We start from the raw sequence: 23865 nt of genomic DNA on the forward strand, positions 1-23865 counted from the left end.
CACCTGGCTTATTATTTCGTGCGCATTTCAATCGCCTTATCAATGCCAAATTTGGTTTTGATGGCATATGTAGGTACAAATGCCAAATGTATCTCAAACATATATATGCAGCATGTAAATATTAGGCCTTTTCACAGAATAATAACAGACTACCCTACTTTCCTAAATTATAGTAAATGGGTTCAAGTGCTTCCAACATGTCATGACCCTCAGGTTAATAGTTATATAATTGAATTGCAGACAAAGTAAACGTTCAGAAGTAGCAAATTTCCAGGTTGTCAAGTATTTCGTTTGAGCTGGCCGAGAAAAGAACATAAACAAAATGTTATATTCAAGACATGATATCGTTGGTTATTTGTATGCTCGCTAATTGACCTTTTTCTGTCATATTAATTAGTGTATGCATATTCATTTGTAATATAAAAAATATGGTAAACATACCGTCAACCAACTTTCGAGGATATCTTTGCTGTGGTGGGTATTCTTATGTTCTTTACAGCGGTATTCACTCCCAGCCAGTAAAGTACTTGAGTCAACTCTCCCGTCGTTATTAAAGCAATTTCCATCATAACATTTGAATTGCTTGGTATAGGTAATATCTATTCGATACCGTAATTTCATTAAACGAACAAGATCTATGAGCTTGTTTTTTAAGTCAGAGTAACAACGACGTTCAGAATTCCACTGTAAGACTTGCATAGCAATAGCATTTTGTGAGAGGCAAATCATGAGAACTTCAGTTCCTGTTTCATTTATATCAAAAAGTCCTATATTGCGATAAATACAAAGTTGATTATTCTTTTTGGTTGATAGTTTTTTCTCTTTGACAAAGCTAACTAATACATGATTGAAATAGGACGGGGGTAAAAAATCAAACTCCAGCATGAACCACGATGTTTTCCTTTTGCAATTTTTGGCACCAATCTCCATAAAGATGTCCCTTAGTGTTGCAGGTTTTATCATGCAAGGCATATACAAGATTTTCGACTCCTGGTCATTTCTTGGTTTTACTATAATATCAAATTTTTCCATAATTTGTAAAACAAATTGTTTATGTTTCATCAAGCTTAGATGCGGAACTTTTTCTAGTAATTTTTCAACCAATTTGTCTAACAGTTTGCCTTTATTCTCAAGGTCTGACCATTCTGTCATCATTATAAGATCGTTTGCATATTTATTGGTTACAAAACATTTAAATACGTCAACTAGCCATTGTGGATCTAATACAATAAACTCTTTTACGTCTTCAAAAAATATGATGTTACCAATATCGTGCTCATACTTTAGAAAAGAGTCTAGTTCAGATGTGGTATTTTCGAGATCTGGAAATGAACACTTTGTTGCTAATTCTATAGCTTCAGCATACGACATGGTATAGTTTGCTCCAGATATTTTACTGTGAATTACTTTTTCAAGAACTATCCATCGAGAAGGAAGATTGTCACCCCAATTTTTTAAGGCCTTTGCTGTATCAAAAATTTCTTTTCGCAGCTGTTTGAATTCCTCTCTATTATCTGATGGACATGTATTAGACAAGAAATGGGTTTTCCGAAGATGTCTGCGTTTTTCTTGAACAGAGAGAATTTTGCGCAAATGATTTTGAAAGTTTTGCTGACGGTCTTTTCTTTTATCCTAGAAAAGATAAAGTCATAAGAGAACGTATCCAAATAAAAAATAATTAAATACACCAATAAGTTTAGCAGATTGAATATATTATGTCATTTTTTCACTGGGAATTAAACTTGAATTTCAATCGAAATATATGCCCATGCGTACACATGTAGGGGACAAAAAATCCGCCTGTCTCCTGTAAAAGTATTAGTCCTGTCGAATTACTATAACAAAACAATCAAACAGTATATAGAGAGGTTCAGCACACGGTCTTCAATCATAGACAGCTGTCTATTCAATACGACATGACCATATCTCCAATAGCATTCCAAAGCCGAGAATATATTAAACATAGACTAAAAAAGATTTGACACGCCAATTTTATAAGACATTGATAAAAGTATAAAGGTAATCAATATTTGCTGTTGTGGGTTTGTATATTAACTAAAACAAATAGAACATATTGAAAGGCAACAATTTCTTTTTGATGTATTTAAGTGTCATACAACATGTACAACAAATAACAGAATGTGTTGGATAGTGAAAACTTCTATAAACGTATCTACTCAAAAACTTAAATGGCAGCTAGCATCGTCTAGAATTTTTTCTCTGAACATTAGGAAAAAAACATACCAACGGAATTTTATCAATCCCTGTGCCAACTATTACAACTGGTGGGTTTAGATCCACACTGCATTGATTTGATGCGTTATGAACATCTGTCCTATAGCAATGTACATTATCAAGCCAAAAGTCAATGTAACCTGAAATGTGTAGAAAACAAGTTATTTTCTCAAAAACATAGCGTAACCTGTTGACAAATTGGTCAAGAAACATTGACATACATTTCACAACACCGTACCCAACGTCTGGTCAGGTCAATATCACGTCGTTGTAGAGATTGCGTCTTTGTGACTGTAAGTTTGTGAATTGTAGCATTGTGTTGCATGAACGCATTGCATTCGAATCGTGTTGATTTAACATTGTTGTTTGAATTTGAACTTTAGATAAACCCATTTCCTGTCATTACAAAATACTGTAAAGAAATAGATATTTTGTAGATTTAAAAAAAAAAACCAAAGTGTTGCATTTTCACTGGCACTCAGTTTACATTAAGTTCTGTTTAACAACATTTTGTTCTGATTGTTAAGTCATTTAATTTGATATGAACATTTAGATTTGAATTAATTTTTGTTTGGTTTCGTCTCTCTACATCTTTTAATGAAAATGCAATTAGATTGTACATGTTTGAGAAAATATACAGATTGATATTGTTTTTGTTTTTCATTGATTGAATTAAACATAAAAGATGTCATATTCTTTACCATGAATTTTTAATCTTAATAATCGAGCTAATACTTTAAGGCTTTAATAAAATTAGAAATGTGTCCTTTGTATTTGTTCCATCGTAGAGTCATTTCAGAATGTCTTTTAAATCTATTTTTATTTAAGTCTGTAGTTTAAAAATACATATTTAGTAATGTGCGTGATAATGTTGTTCAATGTATTTATGATCTAACAAGAAAGTTATCAATATATATGTAGTTATGAAACAGAATAGTTTTTAGAAAACATCTTTATTGTACATTTTGAGTGTACTGTTTTTATTTCCAAGAGTTGTAAAAACTGCAATTTTGAGTCATTATAATGCTTTTTAATCGATTTCTGTTATTCTAAAAAAAAAACAGATCACAGGAAAATCCTATTTCTAATGAATTGAATCAAAAGCCCCAACACATCAAACTGGCGGAAAACTACTGTTATATATTTCTGACTAGGACAAGATTTTACTTATGCAGATAATTTTGAAGTAAATATGATACCTTTATTATGTATATCAACACAATTAGATACACTGTATTTACCTCCGACGCTATCGAATTTGTCCTCAAGCATTTTATGATATGTTTGGTTCGAAAAATCAATCGATACATCTGTAACTAGGAGATAAACAGCATTTGTACTGAGAAATGTTTGATGTGTTGCATAAAAATCCTTCTGTCCAGCAAAATCCCAAAATCCACAGTCTGCAAATTGTTCACTTTTACCAGACCAAACGGAATAAGTATCTATATGGGCTGAAATAGAAAAGTCACATTTAACAGGTCTCAACTTCAAGACATATGAATATTTGTACAAATCAATCAGGAATAATACTATTTCATACGTTTCTATCTTGTATTTTCTCTACAAATACAATAATTGTTGGTAAATAACGACAATACATTTACACACATAGGACATCATATTCTTTTTGGTTTTGATGATTTTTTGCATCAATAGCAACTATTTCATGTAAATGTAAAAGTAAAAATTATGTCAGATAAAATTTATCACTCAAAATACTTTAAAATTTTGAAAATGTAATCATGTGTTACTATAAAACAGAGACGAAAGTTACCAGAGGGAAAGTCAAACTCAAAAATCGAAAATAAACTGACAACGCCTGACTAAAAAGGAAAGAAAACAAACAGACAAACAAAAGAACACATGCCACACAATAGAAAACTTAAGAAAAAGCAACACGAACCCCACATGTATTTAAAAGACAGTAAATGAAAGTTTCTTATGACTGAACAATACCTACATTTGAATTGTAAAAATATTCATGAAAACCGTGAAAGATTATTTGGTTATCAAATTAAATTACATATTATACAATCATGCTGCCTACAGATCTAAATATATGTCTTACTACTCTTAGTCGGACATTGTGCACGGTCACACAGTTGAATTAGTAATATAAAATAGTGATCATTATCCCACATCTAAGTATTTTTAGAATGTGAAATGGTCAATAAATTTCAAGTTCGCTCTTTTTAACCATTGTATTAAAAAGAACAGTTAAATGGTATAGTTTTTTAAACTCAAACTTTGTTTTTTATGTTTATATATATGCGAACTATTTTTTTAAGATAAAGGTCACAAACAGGAATGCTGTCACAAGGAATCATTTGCATATTTAATTTTTCGGATCTAACCATAAATATTTGCCAATGGTGTGCATAAACTATGTTTTTGTCTATCTAAAATGTTTGGTTACTCTGCTGAAACCTGTAACTGCTTAGTAAAAAGTCGCGATGAAATGGACGCCAAGAAAATTTGGTGCAACTTTACCGCAATATTTTATTTTACGTAGATTGCAATGGAATGCATTTGAACTGATGTTTGTCAAATTACTTTTTAGTAGATAACTATGAGGATGCAATTAATAATAAAAATTAATATGATCATTATAGGATAAATAATATTCATAATTGTGTGCAATGACAAAAATCGCAAAAGAAATGGACAATCAAACTTTCGGATATAGATTGAAAAACAAATATGTTTCAGCCCAAAACAAAACAATTTTGTACTTTACAGGTAAACATGAGAAATGTTGGGTGACATAAACTCTAAATTGAAATAAAAATTAACTTACTATAATTCAAATTAAATAAAAAAAAAACAGCAATCGCTGTCCTTTCCTAGATTTAGACATTTCAGTTTTACATGGAAACTTTAACGACAAAAAGAACAATTATTTTGCGTTAAATTTCCTTTTTTGGACAGTGTTGATTTTTTTACCATAACTTACTATGTTTATAGATCACAACTTATTAGCTATGCTATTAAACCTTTCCTAAATCATGTTAATTATTTATAAATACGCAGATTTACTTAGGATTTTTGGTTGTAAATTACCTTATTTCAATCAAATCAGTACATGTTTTTTATATATTTTATTAACTTAAAACACTTCCAAACTCTTAAATGTTGCACATGTTGTTATTAATTCATTTGTTATGTCTGTAATGTGTTGCAATTCGAAATTGACATATTTGTCCTAGATACGACAACCATTCATGCTGGCCGTTCAAAACTCCTCCCTCTGAAAAAATCACTTTACCATTCGTTTGCTTGTTTACAAAAAAAGGGAGGTTCATGGAATAGCCTACACAAACGCTCTACTCTTATACACATCGGACCTAAAAATTACCTAAATTGTCCTAATCAGAATCAAAATAAATGATGCAAGCTACAATACTTTATTGTAGTTTTGATATGGTTAGGAATTATATTCGTGGTTTTTTTTTGCCCTCACTGTCGCTCGGGGAAAAAAAAAATCACTTATATATGTTTAAACTACAAAAAAATATAGATTGCATCAATTATTTCATTTTTTGTTTATATCGACACAAACATTTAAGATACGATCCGTATAAACTGATCAATCCTTATATACAAAGCATTGAAAAAGTTAATCAATTCAGCCTTGTAATCAGATCTTTTGAACATTTTTCTTATTAGTATTTATATTAAGCTTGTTATCAGTAAATTAATATTAAAATTACATTTTATTCTTTTATACATATGCACATATGCAGGGTTTTCCCTGGGTCAATTACTAGTATGTTTTTCGCCACCTCATTTGCCAAAACAATATATATTTTTCGTCACTTTATTATTTATTTCGCCAAGTAACATAAATTAAATACACAAGATGGAGAAAAATAAACCGTTATCTATATTTCTTTCGCAAAATTCTTTCGCAAAAAACGATGTTTTACCGCCAGCGGAAACCCTGCACATATGAAATCTCAATCATAGTCTGGCATTGTACAAGATCGTGTTATTTCCTTGCTATTAATTACGTCTTTACATTAAATGAATGTAGGATGTGTACTGATCAATGTGTAAGTTGAATATGCTTGTTTTTTTTTAGATTATTTGTTTTTGTCTTTAAACTGGCTGTTGATAATTGTGAATACTCTCAAACCTGTATTTGTGACACTTTTGTTGTGGGGGTTGTATACTCTGCAACGTATATTTTGTGTTTTTGTTTGGTGTCCTTCTGATTTAATGAGTACAGCCCTTTTCGGTTGATTTTTATAGTTAGTCGTTAGTTCTTATGTTGTGACTTTAAACAACTATCTCAGGTTTGATAGTACATCTTTGAATGCAGGAGCCTGTAATTCAGTGGTAATCATTTTGTTCTATATATCATATTTATTTCTCGTTTTGTACATACATCAGGTAGTTAGCTTCTGATTTGAATTGTGTTATTCTATGTAAATTGGTCTGTAGTTGTGAGTTCTCATTTGCAATCATCTCGCGTCTTCTGATTTTGATACATCTTTAAATTTATAAAACAGAAACATCAACATTTTTTAACAGATTTCTTCAAAGCTAAAAATTATTCCTTATAAATTCCAATCAAATAAAAGTTATATGCGTACAAAAACTATGTCTTCTTGCATGTCCCAATGGTATATTTCGCCCTTCTTTACACATAAATGGGAAATATTTCCTACGATCTTCTTTAGGGTTCAAAACATGAGATAAAGAAATGACTGTCAAGCATAATTGTCTTCATCGTAATCGTACCAAATCTTTATATACTTGTCGCAGAAACATATGTTTTATTAGACACGTGTATAATTTTAAATTATTGTTTCTTGTGTATAATTTAGAGTTTAGAATGACCTCCATTATCACTGAACTAGTATACATATGTTTAGGGGCCAGCTGAAGGACGACTCCGGGTGCGGAAGATTCTCACTACATTGAATACCCATTGGTGACCTTCGGTTGTTGTCTGTGCTATAGTCGGATTGTTGTCGCTTTGACACATTCGCCATTTCCATTCTCAATTTTACTTTGCAATAAATTTTTAGTGGTTATTATCTTATCTTGTTATGCAGGTTTTTCAGTAGTGTTTGTCAGTAGTGTTAACCGTGCTTTACGTAAAGTCATTATTGACAGCAAAGAACAGTTAGTGAGTAGTTCAGTAAGAATTTGTATTTTTTAGAAGAGATATTACTACTCTGATCAGATATAACCCTATTGACACAATTGCGGGTTGAAGTGTAGTATATTAGATAATTTTCCTTTGAAATTGTTAAAAATTTATCATTCGCTTGGTGCTTACAGCTGGTTTGTTTCTATAAAGAACCTCTTGGTTTTAATCTAAGTTTCAAAAGTAACAAAAATAACCGGTTTCAACTGGTCAATAGTTCTATATTGTAATTGTCATTAAATAATGTTCAATTGATTTCAATCAAGCTGTGCACTTATTTATATACGTTAGCGGCAATAAGTGGAATTAGGCATTAAGCTAAAACATACAAAATAGGCTACCACATAAGCTTTACGTTATTGTCTGAATCTCTCAGGCATTAAGCTTATTCCCTGAAATCTATTGACGATTATTTAACCTATTACCGGACATCATTTCAGGCAATAAGTTAAACTTAGGAAATTTGTTTTTATATTACTATATACAATTATATAGGTCTACATTCGGTGAAGTATTCTTTATGTTAAATATTTTAATAATCATATTCCAAAAACTGATTTAAATTGATTCGAAAGATCTTCAATTGTTCGTTATCTAAGCAGAATTTATTTGTATTTTTTTGTGGTATTGAAAAAATAATTGCTCTAAACAAGTAATTTTGTTTGATAGAAAAGGTGAAAATTAAAGATTCTATCTGAAAGCTATTTCACGAATATTTGCTCTAAAGTAATCGACACGGTTTGGACTGACCACATATAGACAACTGTAAATAGGATTTGTTTTTGTCTGTCACATTTTCTTTCCATTAATTTTGTTGACATGGTTGAGGGTGACAATTTTCTTAAAAACCCATTTAGCATGTTTAGTATTTTTCAATTATAATATATCAATGTATAAATTATTACCATTCAAGCGAGAACAAATTTGTTAAACCTTTGCAGATCATATACCCAAGGCAAAAGTACAAGACTCATTTGACAAGTATTAAACTTTTGGCATCCGATAAGAATGCATTTATGGAAATGGACTATAACAACATTGGAGTTTTAAGAAATAGTTACCATAGTTACTGAAGTAAACAGGAATGATGACGACATCTTTAAAGTTTATTTTTAAGGAAATGTATCATATTGTTTGAAAACACATACAGAAAAAAAGGTCACAGTGTGGCTTATTATGATTGTAGATCGTATAATAAAGAAAACAAATAAGAAAGCTTTCCATATATTTTTAATTTTGTAAAACTTAAAACACGCTAAAAAGCACAAAGGAAAGGGGTAGTAATACAACACATGTTATCTAAAGAGTTATACAAAAAAAACAGGTTGATTTGATGGATTGTTAATCAAAATCAGATAAGGTTATTAGCAAATTAGTTAAGGTCGCGATTTTCAGTTTTGGTTATTTCAGAATTAATGCTAAAAGAAAATAAATTTCAATAAAAATTGTCTATCAATATTTAATATTGATATGTGGTATGAATGTGAATGAAACAACTTTGCAACCAAATTCACATATATTCTAAAAAGTTTATTCAATGAATTTTGTGATCAATATTTTACTGTTGATTTTATTTCATGTAATTTACATTCGTTATGTACCAAATATTGTCTGTTTTAACTTTGAATACATTTTTTTTTCAAATGCACTCATTTCCAATCTAAACATTGTTTTTTATTTGGTCGGGTTGTTGTCTCTTTGACACATTCCCCATTTCCATTCTCAATTTTATTAACACTAACGCCTGGACTTAATCCTAGGATTTAAGACTAATGCCTAACATTATTTAGGCAATTTTATTACTGTTAAGACTTCGAATTAGTGCATAAGATTTAAACTTTATGCCTTATTTCTCTTATTGCCGCTTACACAGAAATTTGATAAGATTCAAATCTAGACCAACAATTTAGATTGACTGGGTACAGTCATTTTCTTTTGTAAATACTTGTAGAGTAAAGGTGATATCTCTGATGTGTGTATCAACACAATGGGTTAGTTACCTCCCGTGCTATCGAATTCGCCCTCAAGCTTTACATTAGGTTGTATTGATTTATCCTCATAACATATTAAGTGCTTTCCTAAACGGAATTATACCCACTGCTTCATTGACATTGTGTCAACACCGCCTGCACCGTTTACAGCGCCTAAGACCACTGGATTTTTCCTCGTCGGCTTTACATTAGGTTGTAACACAGTTCATGATGTATAGTGGCAAGAAGGCGGTCCATTTTTCCGATCAGATAATTTTGTTTATCATAAAGGACTTTACCCAGATATACATGATATATATATATATATGTATATACAACTCGTCTAAACATCAACCCAACAATGTCAGATCTGTATATTTGCTTTCGAAAAAAATTTGTTCTTCCCTCGCCGGGATTCGAACCCATGCTACTGAGATATCGTGACACCAAATCACCTGCACTGTAGCCGTCCCACTAGACCATACGACCTCATTGGCTGCACAAAAGTAAAGCTTTCGGTGGCCGTGTGTTACCTTTCCTCGTCGGTTTTAATCTAGCGTCGTACGACAGTACATGATATATAAGGCATGGAGATGGTATTGTTACAGATGAGCTCAATTATCTAAAGTAAAGGATCCTACAAATTAATGCAAGAAAACATTTAAATGAATAATTCATATAACAATCAATGCATATATAACAATAATCAATAGATATGTACACAATTACAAATATATATATACACAAGCATGAAAACAGACTGTAGAACTAGCATGGCAAGAATGTCCTCAAAAAAGTTTGTCTACTCATTTTGTTTTATGATAAAAAGATTAACACAGTTCATCTTAAAGCTTTCTATATGTCTTAAATCCTTTATATCATTTGGCAAATTATTCCAAAGAAAATTCATATAAGTGTTTGACACCAAGCTTAATGCTTAGTAGTTACATGAACAATAACGTTGTAGAAGAGTCTAAAACAGCACACACAACATTTTCCAAAAGACCTACAAAGTGAAAAAGTAGATGTTCTTTAACCCTGCTGACTGCCATAAAATTGATCACAAGATGTACGAAAATAAATCTTATATAAATTTAATACTAAACAGAAAACAAATTAACTTGTGGCCACGATGTTATGCCACAATCATAAGGTGTCAATATTAATTTTGAACATCAGATCCGGATTTCGACAATAAATGTCTCTTCAGTGATGTTAGGGATCGAAACGGTATTTGGAAACCCTCATTTTTGAATTTTAAGAGTCAATATGAAAGAAAGGATCATATAAACCGGAGGGAAAATATGATACAAGCCCAACACAATCATAGGTTTGAACGTAGTTTTCAATTAAGACTTGTTTATGTATATATATACCTTTACTATAGATAATTTAGCTGATCTGTAACAATAACATCTTCATGCCTTATATATCATGTACTGTAGTACGCCGCTAGATTAAAACTGACGAGGAAAGGTAACACACGGCCAGCGAAAGCTCTTTTTTGAGAGCCCAGGTGGTCGTGTGGTCTAGCGGGACGGCTGCAGTGCAGGCGATTTGGTGTCACGATATCACAGTAGCATGGGTTCGAATCCAGGCGAGGGAAGAACCAAAAATTTACGAAAGCAAATTTACAGATCTAACATTGTTGGGTTGATGTTTAGACGAGTTGTATATACATTATGTACACAGCCATGTATCACCATCATTGATGGCGATCCGATGGATACATCTGTTGTAGAGTTGTCACTGACTCAGACGTACTTATAAATATAATTATTTTCTGTGACTGTATCTTCCATTAATTTGTAGGATCCTTTACTATAGATAATTTAGCTGATCTGTAACAATAACATCTTCATGCCTTATATATCATGTACTGTAGTACGCCGCTAGATTAAAACTGACGAGGAAAGGTAACACACGGCCAGCGAAAGCTCTTTTTTGAGAGCCCAGGTGGTCATGTGGTCTAGCGGGACGGCTGCAGTGCAGGCGATTTGGTGTCACGATATCCCTGTAGTACGCCGCTAGATTAAATCTGACGAGGAAAGGTAACACACGGCCAGCGAAAGCTCTTTTTTGAGAGCCCAGGTGGTCGTGTGGTCTAGCGGGACGGCTGCAGTGCAGGCGATTTGGTGTCACGATATCACAGTAGCATGGGTTCGAATCTCGGCGAGGGAAGAACCAAAAATTCGCTACAACATATATATATATATAAATACTTTCAAACTAGAGATTTACCAATAGTTTACATTGATGGAAATACACAACGCATGCAGAAATAATACCATAATGTGCATATTTATTAAATACAAAGTAACTACTTACTGGTCGGAAAATACCATTCCCCAGTTTTGACATCAACCTGACATTTTCGTTTTTCAATATCTAATCCATCGGTACTGATGACATCATCTATTGGTTTATTCATTAAACGTCTTAGTAAGCATGTTTTCCCAGCTGAATTTTTACCAACAATCATAACTCTTATATAATATCGTTGTGTTGTACCAGATTTTGTTGCTTTGAGAAATTCTTCTCTATCGTGTTTTGACATTTGTTTTATAGTCTCTGGCATCTCTGTAATGTATAGAATAACAAGGGCATAATTTAATCGTTGAGACCATCAAATTAATGTTCATTACACTTAAACAGACTAGTTCCATTCTTCCTCTCGCTTTTTGTCAACTGTAATAATAAGTTCTTAAATCTCAATGAACAAGTTTAAAGCCATAAATATACGTTGTAGTTCACTTTCGAAGACAGGCTTCTTCTTCGTCAAAGTTGCCACCCATTATGCCAACTTATTTTTATAATCGTAAACGTGAAAATAAATTTATCATAAAAACCTGGATTTATATTTGTTTTTACACTAGTGACGCTTGAATCCAAACATTTTTAAATAAAAATGCCACATAAAGTATGAAGTTGGATAGCATTGAGGACATAAATTCCTAAAGGTTTTGCCAAATACAGCTAAGGTAATCTATTCCAGAGGTAGAACAGCCTAAGTGTTTTAAAATTAAAAGTTTTTGTAAACAGTTAATTCATAAATATGACAATATCAATGATAATTTGTTTCAGCACAGAATTGATGACAACTTGGCTTGTGATACCCTCGGGAAAAAACACTCCACCAGCACTGGCATCGACCCAGTGAAAGCCATTGTAGTGTCATTTAGCTTTTGAAAACTGTTTAAACTTAAAGCTTATCCACATAGAATCATAACGATCCTTATTTGCAAGTTAAATTTGACAAGTCATATGTATCGTATGTACTAGCTATCTATTGAGTACCAATATGTACTTGTATTCCCTATGTAAAGGGGGGGGGGGGGGTTCGAAAGTCAAAAATATTTTGAATTAATGTAATTAAGTATTGTTTGGAAGTGAATACAACACATTGAAAGAGATGTTTGATGAAATTCAACAGAAAACACAAGCAAATAAATGAAGATTATTTTTTAAGTTATGCATTTTTAAGATTCAGCTGAAAAGTTAGTCGTCCAGTACTTTAAGTAATCATTTGCTAAGCAAACACACCTATTCTGTTGTTAGAAAGTTATTTGACGTAACCTATATATTTTATCTTTTAGTGCTGACACATTTTTTTTGGTTATTGTAACCTAGAGTCTAAATATATAAAAAAATAGAATCTGAAGTGAAATGTTATATCAAATACAGAATAGTCAACTCAAACACGCCTTAACATAACTAAAGTTTCAAAGGAGCCTGTGTCGCTCACCTGATATTTTTATGTACAATTGATTAATAAAAAATGAAACTGTTATCACTTTGATTTAGTTTCAAAAGTCTTTTGTAAAAGATAACAAATATTTATGAAAAACTGTTAAGTATTTTCTTTAAACAATGTTAAAGGGCAATATCTTCATATGGGGTCAATTGATCATTTTGTTCATGTTGAACTATTTATAGATTGCTAAACATATATATTGCTGTCTACAGAGTACCTATTTTTTTCTATAATAATGTTCAAGGTAATTAATAAACACTCCAAAAGTTCCTTAAAACTTCCAATCCAGGGCAGCAACCCAATAATAGGTTGTCTGATGCATCTGTAAATGTCAGGGCAGATTGATCTTGACCTGATGCACAATGTTACAGCTTTCAGATTTTCTCTGAATGTCTTGGTTTTTCAAATATAAGCCAAAACATACATTTTACCCCTATGTTATATTTAAGCCATGACGGCCATCTTGTTTCGAGGACCGGTTCATCGATTAAACTAGATACGCTAATGATGATTATGGCCAAGTTTCATTGAATTTGGCCCAGTGGTTTCAGAGAAGAAGATTTTTTTTGTAAAAGTTAACAGACGACGGCGGACATCAAGTGATGTGAAAAGCTCACTTGACACTTTTGGCCAGGTGAGATAAAAAGGTGTACTTGACTTTCCTATTTCGATGAAATTATTACCTATTCTTAATCTATCATCTTTCTTTGGATCTTTTTTTAGCACAAAAAGCACTTACTACTATCGACTTTTTGTAAAATAATATCTTTAATTTTAAAATTTAGAAATATCTCAGAAGCATAATACAATAACTTTATACATTTAGGACTTTCCGTTTTGGATTATCCTTACAACGTAAAATCACGAAAATACTTAACTTAACGAGGAAAATTCAAAATTCGAATGGCTAACAAATGCTATATTCCTGACTTCAGAGTTTTTGTGATTTTACTTTTAACTAAAAGCTAGTTAAAAGCCAAAAACAATTTATAACAAAAAAACATGCATCAAGCTAAAATCAAATAAATCACAGGGATTAAGTATGTTAACGTATAATATACATGTTGGTCGGAAATACTAAGTATGGACCATACTTTTTAAATTAAGTTTGATCATGTTGATCTGCATATTTCTCTTATTTTCAAATTCTTTAAACTTTGCTGAATGATTACAAAAAGAATATGAACAGATTTTGAATTTGACCGTTTTTGTATTTTCCATGGCGCATTTTAATGTAATGAAATAAAGCTTAGAATCGGTCCGATCTGTCAAATCCGTCCGATCAGTCAAATTTATATACTATAAGTCTAACGGATTGGTAACGTGAGTTTGACGCGAACTTGACAGATCGTTGACCGCTGATTGATCGCTTACATATTTATAGTATCATTAGAGTCGCAACAAAGAAAACAAAAACAAGTCTATTTCTATAAAGAAAAACATGATTGAACATATCCTAGAATGAGTCCAATTCAGCGGAATACCTTAGTAATTTCACTTTGTTTAGACCTCAAATGGATCAAATATATATAACAGTATGAAGCAAAAGCAAATTTGATCATTCCTCTGACGAAATCTAAAAATCAAATCAATATAAGAAAAGGAAAAAAGCTTACCAAACTATAACAGGACCAAAGATTATAAATTGCTGCCCTGTTTTGAAACCGCACAATGTTAGATACTAGGTAGTATATGAACAAGTGAAAAGAAGAGCTGTATGATATACTTTACACATATATAGGACCTGCTTCATAATCTAAACTGGAAAACACTTCATTGACATGAATAACGCAGGTTAAAAACCAGATTCCAAATGTTCCACAAAGTCATAAACAAGGAAATCACAATACAATCGCAACATGTACTCATAAAAGTTCAATCAAGAAGAGTGGCTACCCATCAACCTATGCACAGACAATTTTAATGTATCAAACACTGATTTTAAATTTCCATTGCCAAATGATGAAATATTGGAATAAATCAAAACCTGATAAATAAAACTATTGCATTGGTTGCAAAGAATTGCATTGATTTTCCAGTTAAATACAAACCAATAATTTCACATGTGAAATAAACGTGGTCATTTCACTCTCTGACGTCATAGAACAGTAGGCGTTGACAAGACGTCGATAACGGCGGATCAAACAAATTGTGAATGCGTAGAAAAAAAAGATATAGTTCCTTACATGTTTTACATTAATTTAAAAAAAATCCATTTACCAATATAATAAAAAGAATAACTAATTAAAGAATTAAAATCTTGAAAAATATTCAACTCGTGATCGAACAATACTGGTAATTAACTCATGCGCTACGTGCATTTGTAAATTATTGTGTTGTTCGGTCACTCCTTGAATATTTTTCACTATTTTATTTCTTCGATTAGTTATTCTATAATTAAACCTACACAGACAACTTTAAGGATGCACTTACTTCGGACAGGTCATTCTTGACACATTATATCATACTCAACGTGTGTATTGTTGTTAATGTAATACATGTAGTATGAACGGAAAACAAATGCTAAGATTAAAACTATAAGAATTGAAAAGTTTGTAAATAAAAGAAAATGAAGATATTGTTATTATTTTCATGCAGCTTTATACAGGCATGCGCTGGAATAGAATCTTAAAAATGTTAATGGTATTCCGTATCTAGAAAAGAAAAGGGTTTCGGTTTTAACATTGTCACAGGGCTCAAATCTAAAACTTTATCTTGCATAGTTTGGTGCTAGAGGACTAATGTCTTATAACGTTTACGTACATGTATGATCGAAATTTAAACTGCTACTGATTTTCCTTATATGCATGAAGACTGATATGTGGTTTTATGTTGTTAAAAGTCCTAGTATCAGGTTTAAATTGTTGAGTAATACGAATTACAAAAGACACTGCTAACATTGGTATCCTTTTAAACAAACAAAACTCTTTAATAATACAAGGCTTGTTATTTCTTATGCTCTCATTAAAATATGTGTAGGTGTCATTGACCTTAATACGAATAGCATTGTAAACTTAAACCTCCAGAACATTGTATATATTAATAAAAAAAAATGTGGTATGATTGCCAATCAGCAACTTATCATAAACGAGACCACCAATGACACAAAAATTAACAAATAAAGGTCACCAGGCAACATTGAACAATAAAACAAATTCAGACCGACGATATTTTTACTTTCAGATGAAAAGGGTAAACAATTCCACCGGGAAAACAAGCAGCATGACTTATGTTGAAGTTAATGATTGTAAAACAAATATGATATACAGCAAGAAACGACATCCACTACATATGTCATATATTTAAAAAGGGGAAAATTTACTCTAGATAATGCTATCTTTTTTCAACACACGTCTTGTTTTCTTTTTATAAATAAGTACATCCAAAAACCGAGGCAGTGATTGTTAACTTCATCAAATAGACCATACACATTATTTAAAACACTGCGCGTGCATTTCGTCTATACCAGATTCAAAAGTGGCACTTTGATTGTAACGCATGAAGGTCTAAACAAATTAGTTGAAATCCGCACGAATGAATCACGCTCCAGGTGCATAAACCTATCTAAGTGCAACGATTGCAAAAACGAAAATAAACTTAATCGGCATAATTGATTACATTTATTTTGAGTTTCTTTTGTACAATTTGGAGTATGGCGTTCATTATCACTGAACTTGTATATATATTTGTTTAGGGACCAGCTGAAGAACGCCTCCGGGTGCGGGAATTTCTCGCTTATTGAAGACCTGTTGGTGACCTTCTGCTGTTGTCTGTTCTATAGTCGGGTTGTTGTCTCTTTGACACATTCCCCATTTCCATTCTCAATTTTATTTTTATGAATAGCCTGTAAAAGTATGAATTATTCGGAAACTAAGGATTTTCTTATCCCAGTCATAGATAACTTTATGTGTATTTTGCTCAACTTGGGAATTTGGGTCCTCAATGTTCTTCAAATTCTGTATTGTCTTTACTATCCAAATATTCTTGCCTTGCGCGTATTTTTATCATCCACCAATTGCTATCAAATGTGTTGGAGCATTCCTGATGCAGATAACAAAATGCAAGAAAACCCCTTAAAACACAAAAATAATAACAAAATGAATAAGGTGCTATTTTCTTTCTAACCCTATATCAGAAAGTTTGTGGCTTTTTCTCTTTTTCCCATTTCTTTTATTCTTGAAGCTTAAAATAATTTTACTTTATTACCTTTAACATCTAAGACAGCTTCGCTCCTTATATCATTCTTTACTATCCAGTATGTTCCACTGTCTTGTATTCTTGCAGGTGAAATGGTAAGTTTGTGAATATTTCCTGCCAATGTTTCAGTGTCTTCAGTATCAAGCTCGGTAAGAATGCCGTCTTTAAACCATGCAACAGAAGTGTTTTTTCCTACTGTTTCACATTCAAATTGTATATCTAAACCTTCCATAATGGTTTTATTTTCTAATTGTCGTTTAAACAGCCCTTTTTGAAAAAAAAACCAACTATACAACATCTTATACGTTCAGGTATTTTACATCCAATTTTTAATGGTAATATTCTTTTCAAAGCAAAAAAATGTCACTTTTCACCTCAAAAGCTTACAAAACCATTAAACATACTTATCAAGATAAGATATAGTTACGATACTGTTGGCAGGTCATTAAAGATTGCATATTTTGGCTTTAATATTGATTCACTTGTAGGGTCTTTGCATCGGAACTAAACAGATTTATTTAAACAAACAGTTGTTGGCATAACACGGGTTATGTTCTTCTCATATATTTTATGATAGTATGATACTAAACCCCTAACGGGAGGGATTGTGCCTGATATTCATATGATGAAGACATAATCTTTCAATCAGTTTAATTGAGGTCTGGAGCTGGCATGTCAGTTAACTGCTAGTAGTCTGTTGTTATTTATGTATTATTGTCATTTTATATATTTTCTTTTGTTACATCTTCTGACATCGGACTCGGACTTCTCTTGAACTGAATTTTAATGTGCGTATTGTTATGCGTTTCCTTTTCTACATTGGCTAGAGGTATAGGTGGAGGGTTGAGATCTCATCGACATGATTAACCCCGACGCAATTGTGCGTCTGTCTCAAGTCATGAGCTTCTGATCTTTGTTAGTCTTGTATGATTTTTAATTTAAGTTTCGTGTGTATAATTCGGAGTTTAGTATGACGTCCATTATCACTGTACCAGTATACACATTTTTTTAGAGGCCAGCTGAAGGACGCCTACGGGTTCGGAAGTTTCTCGCTTTATTGAAGACCAATTGGTGGCCTTTGGTTGTTGTCAGCTCTATGGTCGGGTTGTTGTGGTTTTGACACATTCCCCATTTCCTTTCTCAAGTTTATTAAGAAAATAGAAAATTTTAGATAATGGTTCTTCCTTTATGAGTTCAAATAACAATCGTAGAAAAAATATATAAAATTGAAATAGAAATGGGGTAATATCAGATAGACAACAACCAGACCAATGAGCAGACTTTGGTTTCGTTTGGTTCCTTTGATAATAAAAATGTTCCCTCATTTTTATTCAATCAGACCGAATAACAAAAAAGAACACTTTTTCGGAATTCTATTTTCATTATAACAGCTTCTATATAGTTCACCAGCAGTGATGGTGATACATGGCTGTGTACATTATGTATATACAACTCGTCCAAACATCAATCAAGCAATGTTAGATCTGTAAATTTGCTATCGCAAATTTTATTGTTCTCTCGCCGGGATTCAAACCCATGCTTCTGAGATATTGTGACACCAAATCGCCTCCACTGTAACCGGCGCGCTAGACCACACCACCAACTGGACTTTATAAAAATGAAGCTTGCGGTGGCCGGGTGTTTTCTTTCCAAACCAGTTTTAATCTAGCGTCGTACTACAGTACATGATATATATTGCATGAAGATGTTATTTTTACAGATCAGCTAAATTATCTATAGTAAAGGATCCTACAACTTAATGTAAGATACAGTCACAGAAATAGTTATATTTATAAGTAAGTCTGAACCAGTGACAACTCTACAACATATTTATAAATCGGATCACCAGCAGTGATGGTGATACAGGGCTGTGTACATTCTGTATACAACTCGTCTAAAAATCAACCCAACAATGTTAGATCTGTAAATTTGCATTTTTTATTCTTCCCTCGTCGGGATTCGAACCTATGCTATTGAGATATCGTGAAACAAAATCGCTTGCACTGTAACCAGCGCACTAGACCACACGACCACCTGGGCTTCATTAAAATAAAGTTTCCGGTTGCCGGGTGTTACATGCGCACGTCAGTTTTAATCTAGCGTCGTACTACAGTACATGATATATATGATATATATGGCATAAAGGTGTATTTACAGATCATCTAAATTATCTATAAAAGTAAAGGATCCTACAAATAAATGTTAGATACAGTCACAAAAATAATTAGACTCATAAGTACGTCTGGAAATTTGCAAATTGTTTGTTCTTTCCTCGCCGGGATTCGAACCCATGCTTCTGAGATATCGTGACACCAAATCGCATGTACTGTAACCGGCGCACAAGACCACACGATCACCTGGGCTTCATTAAAATGAAGTTTTCGGTGGCCAGGTGTTACCGTTCCACGTCAGATTTAATCTAGCGTCGTACTACAGTACATAATATATAAGGCATGCAAAAAATATTTATGCAGATCAGGTAAACGATCTATAGTAAAGGATCCTACAAATTAATGTAAGATACAGTCACATAATTAATTATATTTATAAGTACGTCTGAACCAGTGACAACTTTACAACAGATTTATCCTTCGGATAACCAGCAGTGATGGTGATACATGGATGTGTACATTCTGTATATACAACTCGTCTAAAAATCAACCCAACAATGCTAGATCTGAAAACTTGCATTTGCAAATTTTTTGTTCTTCCCTCGCCGGGATTCGAACCCATGCTACTGTGATATCGTCACACCAAATCGCATGCACTGTAACCGGCGCGCTAGACCACACCATCCCCTGACCTTTATATAAATGAAGCTTTCGGTGGCCGGGTGTTACCTTTCCAAGTCAGTTTTAATCAAGCGTCGTACTACAGCATATGATATATAAGGTATTTAATGTTTAATATCTCAGAAGCATGGGTTCGAATCCCGGCGAGGTAAGAACAAACAATTAGATGTTATTTTTACATATCAGCTAAATTGGAAGGCATATGTGATTGTTAAAGTTCAAGATAGTGCGTGCTTATCGATCTTTTATACTTTTGACTGATTGATTGATTGTTGGTTGCCTAACGTCCAGTGGCAAATATTTCATGCATATTCAGGACGAGAACAAGTTCACAATAAAAACATTCTATTGGCAAACTTGAGGTTCTAAAGAGCCTGTGTCGCTCAACTTGGTCTATGTGAATATAAAACAAAGGACGCAGATCGATTCGTGAAAAAAAATAGTGTTTTGGTGATGGTGATGTATTTGTACATCTTACTTTACTGAGCATTCTAGCTGCTTACAATTATCTCTATCTATAATGAACTTGGCCCAGTAGTTTCAGTGGAAAATGTTAGCGAAAATTTACAAATTTTATGAACATGGTTAAACATTGACTATAAAGAACAATAACTCCTTAGGGGGTCAATTGACCATTTTGTTCATGTTGACTTATTTTTAGGTCTCACTTTGTTGTACATTATTGCTCTTTACAGTTTATCTCTATCTATAATAAAATTCAAGATAACAACAAAAGATAAACAATTCAACTTCGTCAGATTTGCTCTAAATGCTTAGGTTTTTGAGTTATAAGCCAAAAACTGAATTTTACCCCTATGTTCTATTCTAGGCCGTGGCGGCCATCTTGGTTGGATGGCCGGCCGGGTCACCGGACACATTTTAAAAACTAGATATCCCAATGATGATTGTGGCCAAGCTTGGTTTAATTTAGCCAAGTAGTTTCAGAGGAGAAGATTTTTGTAAACGTTAACGACGACGGACGCAGGATGACGCAGGACGCAGGACGACGCCGTACGCAGGACGACGCCGTACGCCGGACGACGCCGTACGCAGAACGAGGCCGTACGCCGGACGCAATGTGATGAGAAAAGCTCACTTGGCCTTTCGGGCCAGGTGAGCTAAAAAAGAAAAAATAAAGAAAAATAAAGAAAAAATCAAAATAAACCCAAAGCAATTACAACATGAGGAATTAAACCCCATTAAAATGTTCGGAATGATACAGGAAACACTACTGCTTTTTTATATTTCTTTTTAGATTTGTGAACTCGGACATCATTAAGTAACATACTATTTCATATTTTTACCAAACTTAAAACTTTTATTTTTACCTTCAACTTCTAAATCCGCTTCGCTTCGAATGCAATTTATTTCTATTCGATAACTGCCTCCATCTTTTACAAGTGCATGTTTAATTTCAAGTTTATAGATATATCCTTGATCTGTTTCCTGCTTTGTAGAATCAACAGTCAACTTGACGTCATCTTTAAACCAGTTAACAACACCGTCTTCTTTTTCTGTTTCACATTCAAATGCTGTGTGTGAACCTTCCAAAATTGTAATATCTTGCAATGGTCGTATGAATAGAACTGTTTGAAAGTAAGAAAGATGAAAGATGATGTATGAAGAAGTAGGTTTTACATCGTAATTTAGTTAGATTTGTACTCGAATTAAATCATTTCAGTTTTTGATTAATCATTATTTACACAGATAAATTCATGACATAATTGTGTTTTGGTGATGGTGATGTGTTTGTAGATCTTACTTTACTGAACATTCTTGTTGCTACAATTATCTCTATCTATAACATGTATAATAAACTTGGCCCAGTAATTACAGTGGAAAATATTTTCTAAAAATTTACAAAAATTTATGAAAAATGCTAAAAATTAACTATAAAGGGTAATAACTCCTTAAGGGGGTCAATTGACTATTTTGGTCATGTAAAAATTATTTGTAGATCTTGTATTGCTGAACATTATTGCTGTTTACAGTTTATCTCTATCTATAATAATATTCAAGATAATAACAAAAAACGGCAAAATTTCCTTAAAATTACCAATTCAGGGCAGTAACCTAACAACGGGTTGTCCGATCCATGTGAAAATATCAGGGCAGATAGATGTTGACCTGATAGACAATTTAACCCTGTCAGATTTTCTCTAAATGCTTCGGTTTTTGAGTTATAAGCCAAAAACTGCATTTTACCTCTATGTTCTATTTTTAGCCGTGGCAGCCATTTTGGTTGGATGGCCGGGTCACCGGACACATTTTTTAAATTTAAATACCCAAAAGATGATTGTTGCCAAGTTTGGATTAATTTTGCCCAGTAGTTTTAGAGATGAAGATTTTTGTAACAAATTACTAAAATTTATGAAAAATGGTTAAAAATTGACTACATGTATAAAGGGCAACAACTCCTAAAGGGATCAACTGACCATTTCGGTCGTGCTGACTTATTTGTAAATCTTACTTTGCTGAAGAATTATTGCTGTTTACAGTTTATCTCTATCTATAATAATATTCAAGATAATTACCAAAAACAGCAAAATTTCCTTAAAATTACAAATTCAGGGGCAGCAACCCAACCACGGGTTGTCTGATTCATCTTAAATTTCAGGGCAGGTAGATCTTGACATGATAAACAATTTAACCCCCATGTCAGACTTGCTCTAAATGCTTTGGTTTTTGAGTTATAAGCCAAAAACTGCATTTTACCCCTATGTTCTATTTTTAGCCATGGCGGCCATCTTGTTGGTTGGCCGGGTCACACCACACATTTTTTAAACTAGATACCCCAAATATGATTGTGGTCAAGTTTGGATTAATTTGGCCCAGTAGTTTTAGAGGAGAAGATTTTTGTAAAAGATTACTAAAATTTACGAAAAATGGTTAAAAATTGACTATAAAGGGCAATAACTCCTAAAGGGGTCAAATGACCATTTTGGTCATGTTGACTTATTTGTAAATCTAACTTTGCTGAACATTATTGCTGTTTACAGTTTATCTCTATCCATATAGTGGGAGATATTATGGACATAATTGTGCAAATCGTGATACAAGCATGAAATTTGGTATAAATGATACTAAAAAAAAATCCGCTGCTAGCCAGAAAAAAAAAATTCAAGATGGCCACCACACATTTCGGAAATAGCGTTATTACAAATTGAAAATAATTCGTTAATCCTTTAAAAGGTGTGTTATATGTAAAATCCAATGTTAGATTTGATAAAAAGTAAATGACAGTTCCTAAATTACGACCAGACAATACATTAATGAAACTAAAGTTGACTTCCGGTTTCAAAATGCCGGCAAAAAATTCATTATACTTTCAAGCAACTTCACAAGAGATGTATTATCCAATGTGAGTTATGATAAAACGTTAAAAAAAAGTTCCTAAGTACGACGAACAACACATAAATGAAGAAAAATATTGACTTCCGTTTCCAAAATTGCGGCAAATAAGTAGAAAATATTTTTATAATTCCATCAACTTAACAAGTGTTAACACTCTTTGTTAAGTTTAAATGCCTAGTTTGGTTAGAAAGACAGGTTGCTTATTTTATAATTAACTGATAGTTGCCTATATAACAACCCGTACAAGGAAGGCCAGAACGGTAGCATTTAAAGTTACAAACACAGCTCGGTTTTCGGCTCCGCATTTCAAAATTTTCTGACACGAGGATGCAACGGCAGTCAAAGAAGTCCATTTTGGTTTCCAACTGTCATTGATTCTTTCTTTCATCCAACCACAGTGTTCAT

At 32.6% G+C, this 23865-nt stretch overlaps 2 protein-coding genes across 2 annotated transcripts in view; both read right to left on the minus strand.

The window, feature by feature from the left end:
• Nucleotides 1-408: 408 nt before the first annotated feature.
• On the minus strand, nucleotides 409-11938 carry LOC139504256 (probable serine/threonine-protein kinase pats1). Its single transcript, XM_071294324.1, has 4 exons — nucleotides 11692-11938; nucleotides 3477-3689; nucleotides 2245-2375; nucleotides 409-1632 (listed from the first exon to the last, which is right to left on the minus strand). Exons 1-4 carry the CDS (start codon nucleotides 11918-11920, stop codon nucleotides 409-411), a joined length of 1797 nt encoding a protein of 598 aa, XP_071150425.1. The 5' UTR covers nucleotides 11921-11938.
• An 81-nt stretch (nucleotides 11939-12019) lies between these two features.
• LOC139504257 (obscurin-like protein 1) overlaps nucleotides 12020-23865 on the minus strand; it is a 28145-nt gene continuing 16299 nt past the window's right edge. Inside the window, exons 5-7 of the mRNA XM_071294325.1 lie at nucleotides 21435-21692; nucleotides 17324-17581; nucleotides 12020-12051 (exon numbers count right to left, since the gene is read on the minus strand). Coding sequence (XP_071150426.1) covers nucleotides 12020-12051; nucleotides 17324-17581; nucleotides 21435-21692 — 548 coding nt within the window. The remainder of the gene's footprint in view (nucleotides 12052-17323; nucleotides 17582-21434; nucleotides 21693-23865) is intronic.

The sequence above is a fragment of the Mytilus edulis genome, chromosome 14 (assembly GCF_963676685.1).
Source record: "Mytilus edulis chromosome 14, xbMytEdul2.2, whole genome shotgun sequence".
NCBI lineage: Eukaryota > Metazoa > Mollusca > Bivalvia > Mytilida > Mytilidae > Mytilus > Mytilus edulis.

Excerpts from the sequence above, each read along its gene's own strand:
- LOC139504256 (XM_071294324.1), bottom strand. The coding sequence starts at position 11,920 with ATGTCAAAACACGATAGAGAAGAATTTCTCAAAGCAACAAAATCTGGT. Across the intron at positions 3,690-11,691 it reads GGAATGGTATTTTCCGACCA|CCCATATAGATACTTATTCC; the intron begins GTAAGTAGTTAC and ends TTTCTATTTCAG. Across the intron at positions 1,633-2,244 it reads GGATTGATAAAATTCCGTTG|GATAAAAGAAAAGACCGTCA; the intron begins GTATGTTTTTTT and ends TATCTTTTCTAG.